General features: G+C 45.5%; 2 protein-coding genes across 4 annotated transcripts in view; both read left to right on the top strand.

The window, feature by feature from the left end:
- The window catches only part of LOC141117699 (NACHT, LRR and PYD domains-containing protein 3-like), a 2,363,088-nt gene that overhangs the window by 1,958,504 nt on the left and 383,136 nt on the right, over nt 1–21,448 (top strand). The window lies entirely within an intron of this gene.
- Nucleotides 1–21,448, top strand: part of LOC141117536 (NACHT, LRR and PYD domains-containing protein 3-like) — a 387,369-nt gene that overhangs the window by 68,405 nt on the left and 297,516 nt on the right. The window contains exon 4 of the mRNA XM_073610435.1: nt 2–162. Coding sequence (XP_073466536.1) covers nt 2–162 — 161 coding nt within the window. The remainder of the gene's footprint in view (nt 1; nt 163–21,448) is intronic.

The raw sequence follows: 21,448 nt of genomic DNA, 5'->3' as shown, positions 1-21,448 counted from the left end.
GAGGACATCAGGAGGTTCCACCGTCAGCTGTCGTCATATGATGATCCATCACTGAGGAGGATATATGAGTATTATAGAGATGATCTGATCTACATCCTGGAGAACATGGATCCTCGTGCTGTCCTTAAAGAACTAAAATCTCAGAATGTCCTAAACACAGAGGTAAGAAAAATATATTTCTAAATTACCTACAGCAATATTTGTATAAGTAAAGGGAAACTCTGATTCATATTTGCATTCATAGAGTCCTTTATAAAATTGTACACCATATTACTCCATAGTGATCATAAACAGCTGAATATATAAGTCCTCCCAATAAACATGACCATATCAAAACTTCATTACATGCCGCAAAAAATATTGAAACCATTTACACAACTGCTCCCACCAGAATAAAGGGGGCTTTCTCCCACCAGAATGTAATCATACACTAAGGGGTTGATTTACTAAAGGGAAATAGACTGTACACTTTGGAAGTACAGTTGCACTCATTTTCCCAGAGCTTAGCAAATGTGGTGAAGCTTCATTTTGCAAAGAATACCCAATCAGATGCAAGGAAATAAACATTATTCTTGCACATGATTGGATGATGGAAATCAGCAGAACTACACCACATTCACTAAGCTCTGGGGAAAATACATTTTTCTTTACTTTCAAAATGCACAATCTATTTACCTTTAGTAAATCCACCCCAATCGCCTTTAAAATTGCTTCTATCAATGTATCCAATTGTATCTACAGTATATTATAATCATCTTCTTTTATATCCTTTTATTGCTAAAAATACTCTTCACATCACAGTAGCAAATGAATGTTCTCATAATACAAAGCAGAGATTTCATACTCCTAGTAAAGTGTGCTGTTCCTTGAATGACTTTGAATTTAGACAGTGTGTTCTATGTAAGTGTATGTGTGATATGAGGTGACTTACTGTATTGTATACAGTCAGTGTTGCCAACCGCCCGTGTTTTTACGGGCAGCCTGTAAAAACGGGGCTATTTTTTCATGTCAGTGAAAACCCGTAAAGAAAATTTCATGGCCGTAAAAATGACGGTCCCGGCTTGGAACTGCGCATGTGCAGTCCCGAAGCATTGCCGAGAGTCTCCGATCATCCCTGTGACTGCTGCTACTTGTCTTGTACTCTCCCCCTTCCTCCGACAGCGTGCCTTATTTGATTCTGGGAGATGCTGGGGGGGGGGGAGGAGTGCAGTGGAGCGCCCGCCCGGACGGACTTCAGCCTAGCAGGGGGTAAGCTTATCTAGCCTAGCAATTAGCTAAATGCAGTTGTGTCTTTACTTGTGTTAATGGGCAGGAGGAGGGGGCAGAGGATGGTCATGGGCTGTGTTGCAGGCTTCTGTAGCAGGCTTGTGTGCACTGTGAAGATGTTTTTTTTGTGTGTCAGATCTGCTTTTCTTCTAAAGGGAGGATGTTTTCTCCCCAATCTCCTATTACCTGCAGTGCTCACCACCAGTACAGGCACAGCCACCTCAGTCCTCCCCAGAGTTAGCAACTCATGTGTCAGTGGCACTACAAATCCAAGCATGCCAGGAGAGGGGAGGCAGCAGCAGCAATATGATTTGGCTGGTATTTTCTGATGAAAAAGTGCTGCTGTATATTGTGTTTGTACTGTATGGTGATAATATAATTATGTATTGTGCTTGATGGTCTTGAGGTGTTTATATATTTTTTTTATCTGAGTAAGTAGTGAGCACATTTGGTCTCCTGTAGCATGTCCGCAGCCTATGACCGTCTCCTGTAGCATGTCCGCAGCCTATGACCGTCTCCTGTAGCATGTCTGCAGCCTATGACCGTCTCCTGTAGCATGTCCGCAGCCTATGACTGTCTCCTGTAGCATGTTCGCAGCCTATGACCGTCTCCTGTAGCATGTCTGCAGCCTATGACTGTCTCCTGTAGCATGTCCGCAGCCTATGACCGTCTCCTGTAGCATGTCCGCAGCCTCTGACCGTCTCCTGTAGCATGTCCGCAGCCTATGTCCGTCTCCTGTAGCATGTCCGCAGCCTATGACCGTCTCCTGTAGCATGTCCGCAGCCTATGACCGTCCCCTGTAGCATGTCCGCAGCCTATGACCGTCTCCTGTAGCATGTCCGCAGCCTATGACCGTCTCCTGTAGCATGTCCGCAGCCTATGACCGTCTCCTGTAGCATGTCCGCAGCCTATGACCGTCTCTTGTAGCATGTCCGTAATCTCTGACCGTCTCCTGTAGCATGTCCGCAGCCTATGACCGTCTCCTGTAGCATGTCCGCAGCCTATGACCGTCTCCTGTAGCATGTCCACAGCCTATGACCGTCTCCTGTAGCATGTCCGCAGCCTATGACCGTCTCCTGTAGCATGTCCGCAGCCTCTGACCGTCTCCTGTAGCATGTCCGCAGCCTCTGACCGTCTCCTGTAGCATGTCCGCAGCCTCTGACCATCTCCTGTAGCATGTCCGCAGTCTCTGACCGTCTCCTGTAGCATGTCCGCAGTCTCTGACCGTCTCCTGTAGCATGTCCGCAGTCTCTGACCGTCTCCTGTAGCATGTCCGCAGTCTCTGACCGTCTCCTGTAGCATGTCCGCAGTCTCTGACCGTCTCCTGTAGCATGTCCGCAGTCTCTGACCGTCTCCTGTAGCATGTCCGCAGTCTCTGACCGTCTCCTGTAGCATGTCTGCAGTCTCTCACTGTCTCTTGTAGAATAAAACCCAGAGCCACCAAGCTGGAGCCATTTGACTGAGCCCTGCACGGTGCACCTGAGAGGAGGTCAGTGACAGCGCCGCCAGGCCAATCTGAGGGGGAGTCACTGATGTAAGGGGGCACCGATATAAATGTTTCCCCCCTATATTAGTAAACCCCCTTACCTTAATGTATTCACTGTACGAAAGGTGGTCTCTGGTCACCAGAGTGCGCCCCACAACAGAGTTCCTGGCGTTCCCCTTTACATCAGAGTCTGCAGGATTCCCCCTTACAGTGCAACAAGGAACTCAATCTGCGGACCCTGATGTAATTGGGAACTCTGATATAAAGAGAACAAAGTGGACTCTGATATAAGGTGGTCTCTGGTCACCAGAGCCCCCCTCTACATCAGAGTTCCACCTTAGATCATGATTTGCAGCGTTTCCCTTTACATAAGAGTTTCATTTCACTGCAAACTCTGATGTAAGGGGGAACTCTGTGCTGGCCGGGTTATAGTAACCTGACCTTCGTGTCAATGCAGAAATATGTTTTTTACTTTTGTTAAATTTAAACACATTGCTAATAGCACTAGATATATGTTTATAGTTTAAATATTCATATTTGCACTGTTTAGCACTGAAAACTGTAATTATAGGTACTTTTTTGCAGTGCCAGTAAAAAATTGGTGCTGTTTGTAAATTTTTGGTATCCTGCCAGTAAATTTTGCCTCGGAAGGTTGGTAACACTGTATACAGTGTTATAATACGGCTTCAGAAACATGAATGGGGTGAGTGTGTAACATTATGACTTCACCATAGTTTTCTATGATATGGCACCATATAGTCTTTACAATCATGGAATATATTTACTTTTTACACAAATATTTAAATTTGGACTACAATATACTGTATGAGGTCTGGTAATATGACATGGTTACCACAGAAATAATGCCTGTATAAGTACATCATCCCCAATGCTACATTGCAGCTTTCACATCTTACACTCTCCCATCCATAACCCCATATACATATCAGACATGATACCGTCTTCCTATAGCTGCATGTCATCTGGGAATAAGCAGAACTTTTTCACCAACTTGGTTTTGTAGTGAAATTGACAAAATTTGTCTTAAAATTAGTTTTAATTCAATTTCTTTTGAAAGGTAAGAGTATAAATCTACAGTGCCTTGAAAAAGTATTCATGCCCCTTAATTTTCTACATTTTGTCATGTTACAACCAAAAATGTAAATGTATTTTATTGGGATTTTATGTGATAGTCCAACACAAAGTGGCACATAATTGTGAAGTGGAAGGAAAATGATAAATGGTTTTCAATTTTTTAAATAAATAAATATGTGAAAAGTGTGGGGGGCATTTGTATTCAGCCCCCTTTACTCTGATATCCCTAACTAAAATCTAGTGGAACCAATTGCCTTCAGAAGTCACCTAATTAGTAAATAGAGTCTACCTGTGTGTAATTTAGTCACAGTAATAAATACAGCTGTTCTGTGAAGCCCTCAGAGGTTTGTTAGAGAACCTTAGTGAACAAACAGTACCATGAAGGCCAATGAACACACCAGAAAGGTCAGGGATAAAGTTGTGGAGAAGTTTAAAGCAGGGTTAGGTTTTTGAAAAACAATATGCCAAGCTTTGAACATCTCACAGAGTACTGTTCAATCCATCATCCGAAAATGGAAAGAGTATGGCACAACTGCAAACCTACCAAGAATAGGGATAATCTTCGAGTTCGAGTCAAACTCATGTTCGACTCCAACATCGGCTGTTCGCCAGTTTGCCGAACAGCGAACAATTTGGGGTATTCGCGGCAAATTCGAAAGCTGTGGAACACCCTTTAAAAGTCTATGGGAGAAATCAAAAGTGCTAATTTTAAAGGCTTATATGCATGGTATTGTCATAAAAAGTGTTTGGGGACCTGGGTCCTGCCCCAGGGGACATGGATCAATGCAAAAAAAAGTTTTAAAAATGGCCGTTTTTTTGGGAGCAATGATTTTAATAATGCTTAAAGTGAAACAATAAAAGTGTAATATTCCTTTAAATTTCGTACCTGGGGGGTGTCTATAGTATGCCTGCAAAGGGGCGCATGTTTCCCATGTTTAGAACAGTCTGACAGCAAAATGACATTTCAAAGGAAAAAAGTAATTTAAAACTACTTGCGGCTATTAATGAATTGCCGGTCTGACAATACACATAAAAGTTCATTGCTAAAAATGGCATGGGAATTCCCCACAGGGGATCCCCGAACCAAAATTTAAAAAAAAATGAAGTGGGGGTCCCCCTAAATTCCATACCAGGCCCTTCAGGTCTGGTATGGATATTAAGGGGAACCCCGGCTAAAATGAAAAAAAAATGGTGTGGGGTCCCCCTCAAAATCTATACCAGACCCTTCAGGTCTGGTATGGATTTTAAGGGGAATCCTGCGCCAAAATTTAAAAAAAAATTGGCGTGGGGTCCCGCCAAAAATCCATACCAGACCCTTATCTAAGCACGCAACCTGGCAGGCCACAGGAAAAGAGGGGGGACGAGGGAGCGAACCCCCCCTCCTGAACCGTTCCAGGCCACATGCCCTCAACATTGGGTGGGTGCTTTGGGGTAGCCCCCCAAAACACCTGGTCCCCATGTTGATGGGGACAAGGGCCTCATCCCCACAATCCTTGCCCGTTGGTTGTGGGGGTCTGCGGGCGGGGGGCTTATCGGAATCTGGAAGCCCCCTTTAACAAGGGGACCCCCAGATCGCGGCCATCCCCCCTGTGTGAAATGGTAAGGGGGTACTGTACCCCTACCATTTCACAAAAAACTGTCAAAAATGTTAAAAATGAAAAGAGACAGTTTTTGACAATTCCTTTATTTAAATGCTTCTTCTTTCTTCTATCTTCTTTCTTCTAACTTCCTTCGGTTTCTTCCTCCATCTTCTGGTTCTTCTGGTTCTTCCTCCAGTGTTCTCGTCCGGCATCTTCCTCCACAGCGTCTCCTTCCCTTCTTCTCCTTGGGCCTCTCCGCATCCATGATGGCATGGTGGGAGGCTCCCGCTGTGTGACGCTTCTTCTCTTCTGACAGTTCTTAAATAATGGAGGGCGGGGTCACCCGGTGACCCCGCCCCCTCTGCTGCACGGGGACTTCCCTGTGGCATCATGGATGCAGAGCGGCCCGAGGAGAAGAAGGGAAGGAGACACCGCGGAGGAAGATGCCGGACAAGAACACCGGAGGAAGAACCAGAAGAAGAAGATGGAGGAAGAAACCGAAGGAAGATAGAAGAAAGAAGATAGAAGAAAGAAGAAAGAAGAAGCATTTAAATAAAGGAATTGTCAAAAACTGTCTCTTGTAATTTTTACCATTTTTGACATTTTTTTGTGAAATGATAGGGGTACTTTTGTACCCCCTTACCATTTCACACAGGGGGGAGGGCCGGGATCTGAGGGTCCCCTTGTTAAAGGGGGCTTCCAGATTCCGATAAGCCCCCTGCCTGCAGACCCCCACAACCACCAGGCAAGGGTTGTGGGGATGAGGCCCTTATCCCCATCAACATGGGGACAAGGTGTTTTGGGGGCTACCCCAAAGCATCCTCCCAATGTTGAGGGCATGTGGCCTGGTATGGTTCAGGAGGGGGGGGTCCGCTCTCTTGTCCTCCCTCTTTTCCTGCGGCCTGCCAGGTTGCGTGCTCGGATAAGGGTCTGGTATGGATTTTTGGGGGGACCCCACGCCAATTTTTTTTATTTTAGCCGGGGTTCCCCTTAATATTTATACCAGACCTGAAGGGCTTGGTATGGAATTTAGGGGGACCCCCCACATCATTTTTTTTTGGTTCGGGGTTCCCCTGTGGGGAATTCCCATGCCATTTTTATCAATGAACTTTTATGTGTATTGTCGGACCGGCAATTCATTAATAGCCGCGAGTAGTTTCTAATGACTTTTTTCCTTTGAAATGTCATTTTGCTGTCAGACTGTTCTAAACACGGGAAACATGTGCCCCTTTACAGGCATACTATAGACACCCCCCAGGTATGAAATTTAAAGGAATATTACACTTTTATTGTTTGACTTTAAGCATTATTAAAATCACTGCTCCAGCAAAAATGGCCGTTTTTAAAACTTTTTTGCATTGATCCATGTCCCCTGGGGCAGGACCCAGGTCCCCAAACACTTTTTATGGCACTTATGGCAAACACTTTATATTTCATGTTCGTGTCCCATAGACTTTAAGGGTGTTCGCGTGTTCGAACAAATTTTTTGCCTGTTCACATGTTCTAGTGTGCACCAAACAGGGGGGTGTTCGGCTCATCCCTAACCAAGACATGGCCGTCCACCTAAACTGACCGGCCGGGCAAGGAGAGCATTCATCAGAGAAGCAGCCAAGAAGCCTATGGTAACTCTTGAGGAGCTGCAGAGATCCACAGCTCAGGTGGGAGAATCTGTCCACAGGACAACTATTAGTCATACACTCCACAAATCTTCCCTTTATGAAAGAGTGGCAAGAAGAAAACCATTGTTGAAAAAAAGCCATAATAAGTCCCATTTGCAATTTGCGAGAAGCCATGTGGGATTCAGAAAACATGTGAAAGAAGGTGCTCTGGTCAGATAAGACCAAAATTGACTTTTTTGGCCTAAGATCAAAACACAATGTATGGCAGAAAACTAACACTGCAAATCATCCTGAACACACCATCCCCACCGTGAAATATGGTGGTGGCAGCATCATGTTGTGCTGATGCTTTTCTTTAGCTGGGACAGGGAAGCTGGTCAGAGTTGATGGGAGGATGGATGGAACCAAATACAGGGCAATCTTAGAAGAAAACCTGTTAAGAGTCTGCAAAAGACTTGAGACTGGGGCGGAGGTTCACCTTCCAGCAGGACAACGACCCGAAACATACAGCCAGATCTACAATGGAATGGTTTAGATCAAAGCATATGCATGTGTTAGAATGGCCCAGTCACCGTCCAGGCCTAACTCCAATTGAGAATCTGTGGCAAGACATGAAAATTGATGTTCACAGACGCTCTCCATCCAATCTGACTGAGCTTTTTTTTTTGAAAATTATTTTTATTTGGATTTTATACATACATAGAACATTTGAGCTGTGTCAACATAACACCAGCCCACATATTGGCCACACAGGGCTGAAAAAGTACAATATTATAGTGAACTAACAACATAGTCCAACTGACTAACGAAAAACAGTCCAACTTTAACCCCCCATCCCCCCCTTCCCCCTTTGTCACAGCTCCACCAAGGCTTCCGCAGTATCCCCTTATATATTGTTATATAAAATAAAGCATTACACTTAGTCAGAACATGTATGCATTAGCAATGGGACAGCAACTGCTACTATCTCGATTTCTAGGGTACCGACTTCCAAGGTAAGTGGTCGATAGATCCTGAGTGAACCCATTTTCAGGAATGAAGCAAATCCTGCCATTAATATAGTTAGGTATTTTATTCACTAATTTAGCCTACTGTGTCAGTAGAGTTATGCCATGCCTGCCACATTTTGGGAAACTTCTTCCCACATCCCCTGGCTATATAGGTAGCCTTATAATAAGGCATCATGGAATTCCCCAAGCCCTTCCAGAATACCATGTCAGGAGGCCTCAGCTCCTTCCAATTTAGAAGTATGGCCTTCCTCCCATAGAAAAATAATATAGTCCTAAGAGCCCTAGAGGGCGCTACCTCATCCACTAGGCCCAATAGACAGACCCTCACAGTCATAGGTATCGGTATTACGAAAAGATCCAATATACAGGATGTGACCTCGGACCAAAACTGCTGGATTTGTGGACACTTCCAGAAAATATGATCCGCATTGGCAGGCGAAAAGGAGTATCTCCAGCACTCAGCTGAGCCGGAGTGAAAAATCTTGGCCAACCTAGCTGGGGTAAAGTACCTTCTATGTAAAAACTTGAATTGAATCAATTTATCCCTGGCCGATACAAGGTGTTTAAAGGGTTGTGTCCACATGTCATCCCAGTTCTCTCCCTGTATCGGTATTACCAAAAGATCCAATATACAGGATGTGACCTCAGGTACCTCTGCTTCCCACTTTTTCCAGGACCCGATTAAGGCCTGTGGTGTCTTTTTAACCACCTCAATACAGGGCACTTAAACCCCCTTCCTGCCCAGACCAATTTTCAGCTTTCGGTACTCTCGCACTTTGAATGGCAATTACTCAGTCATGCAACGCTGTACCCAAATTAAATTTGTGTCCTTTTTTTCACACAAATAGAGCTTTCTTTTGGTGGTATTTAATCACTAATGTGTTTTTTATTTTTTGTGCTATTAATAAAAAAAAAAAGACCGTAAATTTTGTGAAAAATTGCCTTTTTCTTTGTTTTTGTCATAAAATTTAGCAAACTAGTAATTTTTCTTCATACATTTTGGCCAACATTTATACCACTATATATCTTTGGTAAAATAACCCAAATAAGTGTATATTATTTGGTCTTTGTGAAAGTTATAGAGTCTACAAACTATGGTGCCAATCACTGAAAATTGAAAACATTTGATCAGGCCTTCAGTACATCAGGTGAATCTCATTTTTTGAGGTATTAACAAGTCAGAAAAGTACAAATACCCCCCAAATTACCCCTTTTTAGAAAGTAGACATTCCAAGGTATTAAGTAAGTAGCATGGTGAGTTTTTTTAAGTTGTAATTTTTCCCACAATTCTTTGCAAATGAAAGATTTTTTTTTTTTTTACAAATTTGTCATATTAACTGGTTATTTCTCTCACAGAGCATATGCATACAACAAATTACACCCCAAAATACATTCTGCTACTGTGTGGGACTTTTACACAGCCTGGCCACATACAAAGGCCCAACATTGAAGTAGCACCATCAGGCGATCTATGAGCATAAATTGCACAACTCATTTCTCAACCACCTATTACACTTTTGAAGGCCTGGAGCACCAGGACAATGGTATTGCCCACAAAATGACCCCATTTTGGAAAGCAAACACCCCAACATATAATCTATGAGGCATGATGAGTCTTTTGAACGGTTATTTTTTTTCCAGAAGTTTTTGGAAAATATGGAAAAAAAATGAAAACGCATTTTTTTTTACACAAAGTTGTCCATTTATATTTCCAACACATAGCAAATACATAGCAAAAATGACACCCCAAAATACATTCTGCTACTCCTCCTGAGTATGGCGATACCACATGTGTGGGACTTTTACACAGCCTGGCCACATACAAAGGCCCAACATTGAAGTAGCACTATCAGGCGATCTACGAGCATAAATTGCACATCTTATTTCTCAACCACCTATTACACTTTTGAAGGCCCTGGAGCACCGGGACAATGGAATTGCCCACAAAATGACCCCATTTTGGAAAGCAAACACCCCAACGCATAATCTATGAGGCATAATGAGTTTTTTGAATGGTTATTTTTTTTTCAGAAGTTTTTGGAATATGTGGAAAAAAAATAAAAATGCATTTTTTTTGTACACAAAGTTGTCCATTTATAAGATATTTCCAACACATACAATGGGGGGTAAAAGGTCCTTGAATCCACACTCACCAAAGTTGCAAACAGCAAATAGAGTACTAGCCGATTCATCAATATGTGACGGGATACCTGCCCTAAAAGCAATGGCACTATATCAACAACAGGAAGAGGAGACAAGGGAGTCCCCAGAAAGCAAAAAAGGGAATGGTCAACTACGGCTTATGGTACAAAAATGCAAAAAGGCTTTATTAAGGGTGGGGTTATTTACATATACAAAAAAAACCCCGTTAGACTTACCAGTAACGGTATTTCCAGGAACCTTCCAGGACAGCTACTTGAGAGATGATCGGCTCCGCCCTCTACAGGAAACGCAAATCAGATAGAATTTAAAAGGCCCCTCCCTTTCCTCTGACCCTCAGTTGTTTAGAAGATCAAGAAACCTCCACCGAAGGTACACTCGGCAGAGGAAAAAAAAACAGAAAACATAAAAACACACCACTACCAGGAAAACATGGTTGACCAGTGAAAAAATAGAATAGGGTGGGAATATAGACGCTGTCCTGGAAGGTTCCTGGAAATACCGTTACCGATAAGTCTAACGGGGGTTTTCCCCCCTCACCTTCCAGGACAGCTACTTGAGAGGATAAGCAAGATATTATACCTTAGGGAGGAAAGGAAAGGTCCTGGCTGGAAAGCATCTGAACTCTATAATGCTTGACAAATGCATGAGAGGAGGACCAGACAGCAGCTTTAGAGATATCTTCCCATGAAGCTCCCGCTCTTTCTGCCCATGATGTGGCCATGGATCTCGTTGAATGGGCCCTAATTCTAGAAGGAGGGGTGCGACCTGACGCTTTATATGCCTCACAGATAGCTCCCCTAATCCACCTAGCAATAGAACTTTTAGATGCTTTGGACCCCTTTTTGGGGCCACTGAACAAAACTAACAGTTGGGAGAAACTCCTAAACCCACTGGTCTTTTCTAGATAAAGTAGAAGACACCTCTTAATGTCTAAAAGACCAAACCTTTCCTCTTCCGCATTTTTGGGAGAGGTGCAGAAACTAGGGAGGACTACCTCCTGGGACCTATGAAAGTTGGAAGAAACTTTGGGTAAATAGAGTGGATCGGGTTTAATCACCACCCTGTCCTCTAAAATCCTCAGGAAGGGATCTTTACAGGAAAGAGACTCTAGATCAGAAATCCTTTGCCCTGACGTAATAGCCAAAAGGGAAGACAATTTCAAAGAAATAATTTTCAGGGAAGCCTCATGCAAAGGCTCAAAAGGAGCCCTTGTTAGTGCATTTAATACCAACGACAGATCCCAGGGAGGAACATGTTTGAGGATACTGGGAGTATGCCTAGATCTGACTAAAAGGAACCTCCTGACTAAGGGATTTACCGCTAGTCTTCTCTCTGAAAATAAAGATAGGGCAGCAACGTGAACCCTAAGGGTGTTGACAGAGAGCCCCTTTTTCACTCCCTCCTGCAGAAAATCTAAAATGCAGGGAGTGGAAAAAGAATCTAAACCAGATTTCCTTTGCCAGGAAATAAAAGTTTTCCAAACTTTCCCATAGATTCTTCTTGTGACCAATTTATGGCTGTCCAGGACAGTATGAATAACCCTCTCTGAACATCCATATAACTGTAGGATGCGCCGCTCAGCCTCCGCTCAGCCTTCCTTCAAATGGAAGGTCTGGGGGTTTGGATGCAATACCGGTCCCTGATGGAGTAGATCCTTTCGAACTGGAAGGGGCCAGGGAGGATACACAGATAGGGCCTTCAGAGAGGAGAACCAACTCCTCCTGGGCCACCAGGGGGCAATCAGAACGACTTCTGCTCTGTCCTGAATAATTTTCCGAACCACTAGGGGCAAAAGGGGAAAAGGAGGGAAGGCATAGGCCAGGCTGAAGACCCAAGGGAAGGACAGTGCATCCGTCCCCAAGGACTCTGTTTCTCTCTCCAGAGAGAAGAACGCCGGTAGTTGAGACTGGAGGCAAAAAGATCCATTGTGGGGAGACCCCATCTTAGCGCCACCTCCTGGAACGTGCCTTGATGTAGTTCCCAACCGCTGGAACTGATGCTCACTCTGCTCAGAAAGTCCGCCAGCACATTTTCTGACCCCTTGATGTGAACTGCCCTTACTGAAGAGACATAGATCTCTGCCCAGGACAGAACCTGCTGCGTTAATGACAGAAGTGATTCCGAGCGAGTGCCCCCTTGCTTGTTCAAGTACGCCACTGTTGTGGCATTGTCTGAAAATATTAAAAGGTCCTTAGAATAGACCCTCTCTCTCAGAGACATAAGTGCTTTCCTCACAGCCAGAAGTTCTCTGAAATTCGAGGCGCGACCTGCTTCCTCTGGCAACCAGGCTCCTTGAGCCTGCCAACCCTGTGAGTGAGCACCCCAACCCCACAGGCTGGCGTCTGTGGTAATCTTGATTGGGCAATGTTGTGCCCAATCCTTCCCCCTCTGCAGATGTTCTCGCTGCTCCTACCAGGCGAGATCTAGAAAATTCCCTTCTGGTAGTTTTACCAGCTGATCCAGAGAATTTTTCCTGTGATCCCAATGGAGCAAAAGAAAAGCCTGAAGGGGTCTGGAATGCAATTGAGCCCAAGGCACCCCTGGAATGGCTGCAGTCATTAGGCCCAGCAACTGCATGATTCGCCAAAGGGAGGTCTGAGGGAGCAGTTTGAAGGTCCACATAGAGAGAAGAATTCTCACAATTTTCTCTTCGGGAAGAAAAATCTTTAGGGCAAGAGTCTATTAGATAACCCAGAAAAAGTATGCTCTGTGAGGGTACAAGGCAAGACTTCTGTTGGTTGACCTTCCACCCTGATTTTTGAAAGGTCCGCAAAACCAACTGTAGGTCTTGAATAAGGGACTCATTGCCCTGAGAAAAATTTAAAAAATCATCTAGATATGGGACGATTGATACACCTTGAATTCGAAAACAGGCCATGACTTCGGCCATGATTTTTGTGAAAATCCTCGGTGCTGCCGAGAGACCAAAAGGAAGGGCATTGAACTGCCAATGAGACGGCTCATTTCCCACGAGCACTGCAAACCTGAGGAACCTTCGGTGGCTCTGGCAGACTGGTACATGAAGATAAGCGTCCTGAAGGTCCAGGGTCACCATGAAGACCTCTGGTAACAACAGATTTCTTACTGAATAAATGTTCTCCATACGGAAACGTCTGTAAACTATGTATTGGTTCAGGACGCTTAAATTTATGACCATACGAAAGCCGCCGGAAGCTTTCTTGACCAGAAAGACGTGAGAATAAAAACCCCGGAACTTCTGATCTTCTGGGACAGGAGAAATAATTCCCTCTGTTTCCCACACAGAGATCAAAATTAACATGGCTTGCCATCTCTCTTGGTAAGAAAAAACCTCTGGGGGGGAGATTTTTGAACTCCAATCTGTAACCCTTTACCAGAGTTTGAAGGATGAAGGAATTGGTGGAAATCTCTGCCCATTCCTTGATTAAATGGCACAATCTTCCCCCTACCCCTAACCTGGCATCACTGGGTATTCTTGGAAGGGTCTGAAGGAGCAAAGGGAGTTCCTCCTTTGAGGTTGTCTTTGTTAAAGGACCATTTCTTTTTAGCCTGTTGGCTTTAAAATTAGCCTTGTTTTGGAAGCCACGAAAAGGCCTCTTATTCTGGGGCTTATTCCTTTGGGAAGAAGGGAATCGTCTACCTTTCTCAGAGGAACGAGATAAGACTTCTTCTAAGGAAGAACCAAACAACAGTTTGCCTTCGAAAGGAATGCCACAGAACTTATTTTTGGAGATAAGGTCACCTTCCCAAGATTTAAACCAGATAGCTCGCCTAGCTGAATTAATGAGAGCAGAAGCCCTAGCCGCGGATTTCACTGAATCTGCTGCTGCATCAGCTAAGAAGGCGACTGACTTGGCAATGAGTGGGAGGGATTCTCTAATCTCTTCCTTGGGGGTGTCAGATGCCAGAAGATCATCTAGACGCTGAACCCATATGTCTAGATTTCTAGCCACACAGGTAGATGCTACTGCTGGGCCTAAAGAAAAAGCTGAAGCATCCCAGGCCCTATGCAGCAATGAGTTGGCCTTCCGATCCATTTGACCCTTAAGGACCCCAGAATCCTCAAAAAGAAGATCTGATCTTTTGGACACCTGCGACATAGGGGCATCTAATCCAGGACACTTAAAGAAAACCTCCTCAAAGTCAGGCTGAAAAGGAAATCTTCTTTTGTGTCCTCTGGATTGGAACAACCTTTTTTCAGGTTCTTTCCATTCAGATAGAATCATGTCTCTAAGAGACTGATGTACCGGAAAGGTTCTAGATTTCCGTCCCTGAAGGCCCCTATACATTTTATCCTGTACAGATTGAGCATGCTGTGGCATCTCAATCTGCTCTGACGTATAAATTGCTTTTAATAGTTCATCAATATCCTCAACTGGAAAGAGATACTTGGATGAGCTACCTGTATCCTCCTCTGATGCAGACTTTTCATCAGATGAAGAGACTGAATTCTCACCCTCCTCCAGATCAGAGGTATTGCGTGAACTAATAGTCTGAGATACTAATAAGGACTTGGCAGAGGTTGAAGGATCTTGAGCTATGGGTCTAGAAGAGGGAGGGCCTAAACTAGTAACCCTGTCATTCAGTGACAGAAAAGAATCCACTACCTCCTTCATAGAAGCCATTAACTCCTTAAAGGAGGAAGACTCTGAACTAGCTCTGGGTGGGATACAATCCTCATAAAATAGCTTTTTATAACTATCAGAGAGCCTGGCTCTACAGTTCCCATATTTCTTCTTCACCGGTTTGGCCTAGAAGAGAGCAGAAACAGGTGCCATGAAAAAAGGATCCATACAAAAAGAAGTCCCTTGCTGTAGCTATCCACAGACCAGGGCTTACCTTGGGGGCAGTTTGGGACCCGGATGCTGCCGCTGGTTCAATACGAGCGGACGTTCCATCCTCTGACCTGTCCTCAGGCTCCATGAAACAAGCGGAGAACGGTCGCAGAGAAGACTGCTGCTGTACCGCAAAAACTGCGCCTAGAATGGCGTTTTTAGCAGGCCATTCCCCTGCAGCATGTCCTCAGTGTCTCCACACCATGCTCCTTATAAAAACTCGGCGTCCGGAAGTGCGTCATGTGACTTCCGGTTCCGGCGCCATCTTGTTGCATTATCAGAAGTCCTCCTGACGCCATCTTGGTACACCGGAATAAAGCAATTAGGAGGACACAGTTCCACACAGCAGCACTGGGGAAAGGAAGGGAGTTGCCACCATTTTACAAAGGCAAGTAACCCTTAGAAATAGGGAACCCTTCTGTTACAGACCATCATCCAGGACTTGGCCACAACTAGTCCTGGATGAAACCAGAGAAGGGGGGTTCACCAACCACAGTTACCAGACCATAAGAAAAGAACAAACGTGTCGGTGCTCCTGGAGGGACTGGAAACACAAAACAACTGAGGGTCAGAGGAAAGGGAGGGGCCTTTTAAATTCTATCTGATTTGTGTTTCCTGTAGAGGGAGGAGCCGATCATCTCTCAACTAGCTGTCCTGGAAGGTGAGGGGGGAAATTCCAAATATATGTAAGATAAACAATGTATCTAAATAACACAGTCCGTCTCACTACACTAAACCAAAATTAAAAACCATGCTGCAACATTGATGAATTAAACTGCAGAGCATGCCTGCAGGCCAAAAACGCATGCAATGTACATTTGAATACAAAGAAAAAAGTATAGCACCAAACATTACTTGGGGTAAGCTACTGATGGGATATCGAGTCTTATGTGGTCTAGTATTGACTGTGCATCAGATTGAGCAGTACTGAAAAGAAACTACATATATCCACATAGACAAGACCTTACATAGCTGAATTAGGTGGGGTTTTTTAACCCTCTGTTAGAAAGAAATCCTCCACAAGCAGCTTCCAACCTCAGTGCACTAAATGTGTGTATACACCAGTTGTTTTGGAAATAGAAAGACCAGCGTTCCTGTTACTAGGTATGTCCAGTGCACAAACACTATTTCCTCAATGCAGCATATAAGGAGCAAAGGACAGACCACTCCAAAGAAAAGGCTTAGTCTCTTTTCCAATCTAGACCAGAATGATATTTTCACAGTTCATCAGTTTCAAGTCTGTCAATCCATGCAGGAGGGTGAATGGCAAACAGATGCAAAGACTATTGATAAGCAGATAAGGAGGAAAAGAGAAACTGCCCTTTTGGGCTCTCACCACTTTAAATTACTGGAGATGTCTTCAGACTCTGCTGTCTTGCTGTTTGGCATGGAGCGGCTCACAATCAGTTCAGAGCAACATTCAGTGTGTAGTCACAGCACACCATTTTCCTCAATAGTAGACACTGCAGACTGTGTGATCACATGACCGGTCACATGGCTAGGAAAAGACCAGGAACCAGGAACTTTGCATTCAATTGCTGATGCGGAAATAGCTTGTGAAGTATGGTGCTGTATGCAAATCACAGGGAAACCCTTTTACATTGCTGGAAAGGGAAGCATGTTGAAGGCCTGCTGACAAGCCCTGCAGCCCCTGCCCCTGCTCTGAACTGACTGTGAGCCGCTCCATGCCAAACAGCAAGACAGCAGAGTCTGAGGACATCTCCAGTAATTGAAAGTGGTGAGAGCCCAAAAGGGCAGTTTCTCTTTCCCTCCTTATCTGCTTATCAATAGTCTTTGCATCAGTTTGCCATTCACCCTCCTGCATGGATTGACAGACTTGAAACTGATGAACTGTGAAAATATCATTCTGGTCTAGATTGGAAAAGAGACTAAGCCTTTTCTTTGGAGTGGTCTGTCCTTTGCTCCTTATATGCTGCATTGAGGAAATAGTGTTTGTGCACTGGACATACCTAGTAACAGGAACGCTGGTCTTTCTATTTCCAAAACAACTGGTGTATACACACATTTAGTGCACTGAGGTTGGAAGCTGCTTTTGGAGGATTTCTTTCTAACAGAGGGTTAAAAAACCCCACCTAATTCAGCTATGTAAGGTCTTGTCTATGTGGATATATGTAGTTTCTTTTCAGTACTACTCAATCTGATGCACAGTCAATACTAGACCACATAAGACTCGATATCCCATCAGTAGCTTACCCCAAGTAATGTTTGGTGCTATACTTTTTTCTTTGTATTCAAATGGACATTGCATGCATTTTTGGCCTGCAGGCACGCTCTGCAGTTTTATTCATCAATGTTGCAGCATGGTTTTTAATTTTGGTTTAGTGTAGTGAGACGGACTGTGTTATTTAGATACATTGTTTATCTTACATATATTTGGAATTTTTTGTATATGTAAATACCCCCACCCTTAATAAAGCCTTTTTGCATTTTTGTACCATAAGCCGTAGTTGACCATTTCCCTTTTTTGCTTTCTGGGGACTCCCTTGTCTCCTCTTCCTGTCGTTGATATATTTCCAACACATAGCAAAAATGACACCCCAAAATACATTCTGCTACTCCTCCTGAGGATGGTGATACCACATGTGTGAAACTTTTACACAGCTTGCCCACATACAGAGGCCCAACATCCAAGTAGGACCATCAGGCGTTCTAGGAGCACACATTGCATAGATAATTTCCTGGCAACCTATCATTTTTGAAGGCCCTTCATATTTCTAACATAGCATGTACATACCAAGAATTACAATCCCAAATAAATTCTATTGCGGAAAGGGTAAAAAAAAAAGTATTACCTGTGCGTTTAGTAGTGTCCACAGAAGAGAGCACTGGTCCAGGCAGCAGTCAGGGATGTGCTTAGCGACAGCAATAGTAATTATCCAGGCAGCAGGCAGGAATATTGTCTATAGTCAGCACAAGGATATTGTCAGCACAGCCAAAGCATTTGTCAATAGAAATTGTCCAGGCAGAGACAGCCAGCACAGCCATAATATTGGTCCTGGTCATAGGTGTGCGCAGCCTGTTGCATTAGGGTGTGCAGCCCAAAGCTCAAACACACATGAGTGCTGCATTCTGGTGTACGCTGCATATAAAGTACGGAGTTTAGATGTGTGCTGTGAGAGTGCAGAGAGCAGGTGTGTGCTGCCTATAGAGTGCAGAGTTCATGTGTGTGTGTGCTGCGCATAGAGAGCAGGGTACCTATAGAGTGCAGAGTTCAGGTGTGTGCTGTCTATAGAGTGCAGAGTTCAGGTGTGTGCTGTCTATAGAGTGCAGAGTTCAGGTGTGTGCTGTCTATAGAGTGCAGAGTTCAGGTGTGTGCTGTCTATAGAGTGCAGAGTTCAGGTGTGTGCTGTCTATAGAGTGCAGAGTTCAGGTGTGTGCTGTCTATAGAGTGCAGAGTTCAGGTGTGTGCTGCCTATAGAGTGCAGAGTTCAGGTGTGTGCTGTCTATAGAGTGCAGAGTTCAGGTGTGCGCTGTCTATAGAGTGCAGAGTTCAGGTGTGTGTGCTGCGCATAGAGAGCAGAGTTCCTATAGAGTGCAGAGTTCAGGTGTGTGCTGCTCATAGAGACCAGAGTTTCTATAGAGTTCAGAGTTCAGGTGTGCGCTGCCTATAGAGTGCAAAGTTCAGGTGTGTGCTGCCTGTAGAGTGCAGAGATCAGGTGTGTGCTGCCTATAGAGTGCAGGGTTCAAGTGTGCGCTGCGCATAGAGAGCAGATTTGCTATAGAGTGCAGAGTTCTGGTGTGCGCTGCGCATAGAGAGCAGAATTGCTATAGAGTGCAGAGTTCAGGTGTGCGCTGCCTATAGAGTTCAGGTGTGCGCTGCCTGTAGAGTGCAGAGATCAGGTGTGTGCTGCCTATAGAGTGCAGGGTTCAGGTGTGCGCTGCGCATAGAGAGCAGAATTGCTATAGAGTGCAGAGTTCAGGTGTACGCTGCCTATAGAGTTCAGGTGTGCGCTGCCTGTAGAGTGCAGAGATCAGGTGTGCGCTGCCTGTAGAGTGCAGAGATCAGGTGTGTGCTGCCTATAGAGTGCAGGGTTCAGGTGTTCGCTGCGCATAGAGAGCAGAATTGCTATAGAGTGCAGAGTTCAGGTGTGCGCTGCCTATAGAGTTCAGGTGTGCGCTGCCTATAGAGTTCAGGTGTGCGCTGCCTATAGAGTTCAGGTGTGCGCTGCCTATAGAGTTCAGGTGTGCGCTGCCTATAGAGTTCAGGTGTGCACTGCCTATAGAGTTCAGATGTGCGCTGCCTATAGAGTTCAGGTGTGCACTGCCTATAGAGTGCAGAGTTCAGGTAAGAGGGGGGGGACAGGTGGGGGAGAAGGGGGGAAGATGGGGAAAGGCAGATTAGGAGGAGGGGGGAGACAGATGGGGAAAGGGGGGCGATGGGGGAGACAGATTGGGGATAAGGGGGGACAGATGGGGGATTAGTGGGGGAGACATGTGGAGAAGGGGGGACAGATAGGGGAGGAGGAGGAGACAGATGGGACAGAAGGGGGGGACAGATAGGGAAGGAGGGGGGAGACAGATGGGACAGATAGGGGAGGAGGGGGGGAGACAGATGGGACAGATAGGGGAGGAGGGGGAGACAGATGGGACAGATAGGGGAGGAGGGGGGAGACAGATGAGACAGATAGGGGAGGAGGGGGGAGACAGATGGGACAGATAGGGGAGGAGGGGCGAGACAGATGGGGAGAAGGGGGGCGATGTGGAGAGTTCAGTGAAATACTCACTCATTATAGGCTGGTCTCTACAGGCTCAGGCATCATTCATGCAGCCACGATCTAGCTGAAGCTGCTGCAGTTCCAATCTCCCGCCCACACATCCCTTTCTCAGGCACACAACACTGGCTGCACACACGGGGATTGCAATGTGGGCGGGGCAGACAAAGAGGAGCAGGAGGAGGAGCAGACTGAACCCTCTCTTCTCCTACGTTCATGGAGCGGAGGGGTGGCGGCAGGGGGAGTGTGCTGGCTGAAAGCTGGGCATTGTGAGTGATCGCTGCTGTAGTTCTAGTTTCTGCTGATATTGACGATGTGAAACCCTGCCTGGACACAGCATCCATGAGAGAGTGGAATTTCCTGGGGACGCTTAACCCACCCAAGCACCCCCTAGATCTGGCCATGTTCCATAGAAGAGTTCAGGCTGCAGGGAGGACACAGGCTTCACAAGGTGCTGCTGCCGGGCTAGCATTGCTGTGCACAACCCCATCCCAATCTTCTGTTATCGCTGGCATGGGACAGGGAACGTGAAGGGTTCAGTGCAGGCAGCTGCCGGGAGAGGAGCGCTGTCATTTGTTGACACAGAAACCTTGCTTCTGTGTGTTCAGAGGACAGGAGAACGCGGCAAGTGCAGCGCAGTACCTGAGGTAGTTGAAAAAAAAGCCCGACGCCACCACACAGAGTGATATGCATGTGTGACGATTAGGGTGTGCCTGGGCACACCCGGCACACCCCGTGGGCACGCCTATGGTCCTGGTACACTGTTACCTGCAGACACTCATTATTGTACCGCTCTCCAGCCCGTCATAAACATACTGCCTCTTGCTACAGCTAATTATTTGCATAGTCCAGGTAGCAGGCAGAGGTGTGGTCCATTCATGCGGCAGGCAAAGGCATGATGGCAGTAAGTCAGCAGCAGGCTGAGGACTGCAATCGGGTAAGACCTGTGCACAGGGGCACAGGGGTACAGGCTTCAACCCACCCATATCTCTATGAAGCCTCCAGACTCCAGAACCTAGTCCGGAAATTACAAAACCCGGAGAAAACAAAAAAATTGTTTTCTCCATCCGGAAAAACTATTCTGGAGCCCCTCACACATGTGAAACCCCTGTGTACTACAGTAGCAGGGCAACAGATCAGTCCAAGCGGTAGGCAAAAGCATAGTCCATAAACCAGGCCAGGGTCAGTTCACGTGCAAGCAGTCCAAGCGGTAGGCAGAAGCATAGTCACAAAACAGGCCAGGGTCAGTTCATGTGGAAGCAGTCCAAACGGTAGGCAGAGGCATAGTCAAAAAGCAGGCCAGGGTCAGTTCACATGGAAGGCAGCAGTGTTGCCAACCTACCAGACTGAAATTTACTGACACAACACCCAAAATTTACTGACACAGCAAAGTTCTTCCTGGCGTTTCCAAAAGTTACAAAATTACAGTTTTAAATGCAAATTAGAGTATTTAGGCTACAAATAAATACAATATGCAATTAGCAATATGATTTAAAGAGGAGGTCCACTTAAACAAAAAATATTAAAAGCCAGCAGCTACAAATACTGCAGCTGCTGACTTTAAATAAATGGACACTTACCTGCCCCGGGGTCCAGCGATGTCGGCAGCTGAAGCCAATCGATCGCTCGTCTCTCGGCTGCCCCCACCACCATCCTCGGTCAGGGAATCAGGAAGTGAAGCG

Source organism: Aquarana catesbeiana, linkage group LG13 (genome assembly GCF_042186555.1).
Source record: "Aquarana catesbeiana isolate 2022-GZ linkage group LG13, ASM4218655v1, whole genome shotgun sequence".
In the NCBI taxonomy this organism is placed as follows: Eukaryota; Metazoa; Chordata; class Amphibia; order Anura; family Ranidae; genus Aquarana; species Aquarana catesbeiana.
The sequence above is the reverse complement of the archived record's forward strand: the minus strand, read 5'-3'. Positions and strand labels throughout refer to the sequence as shown.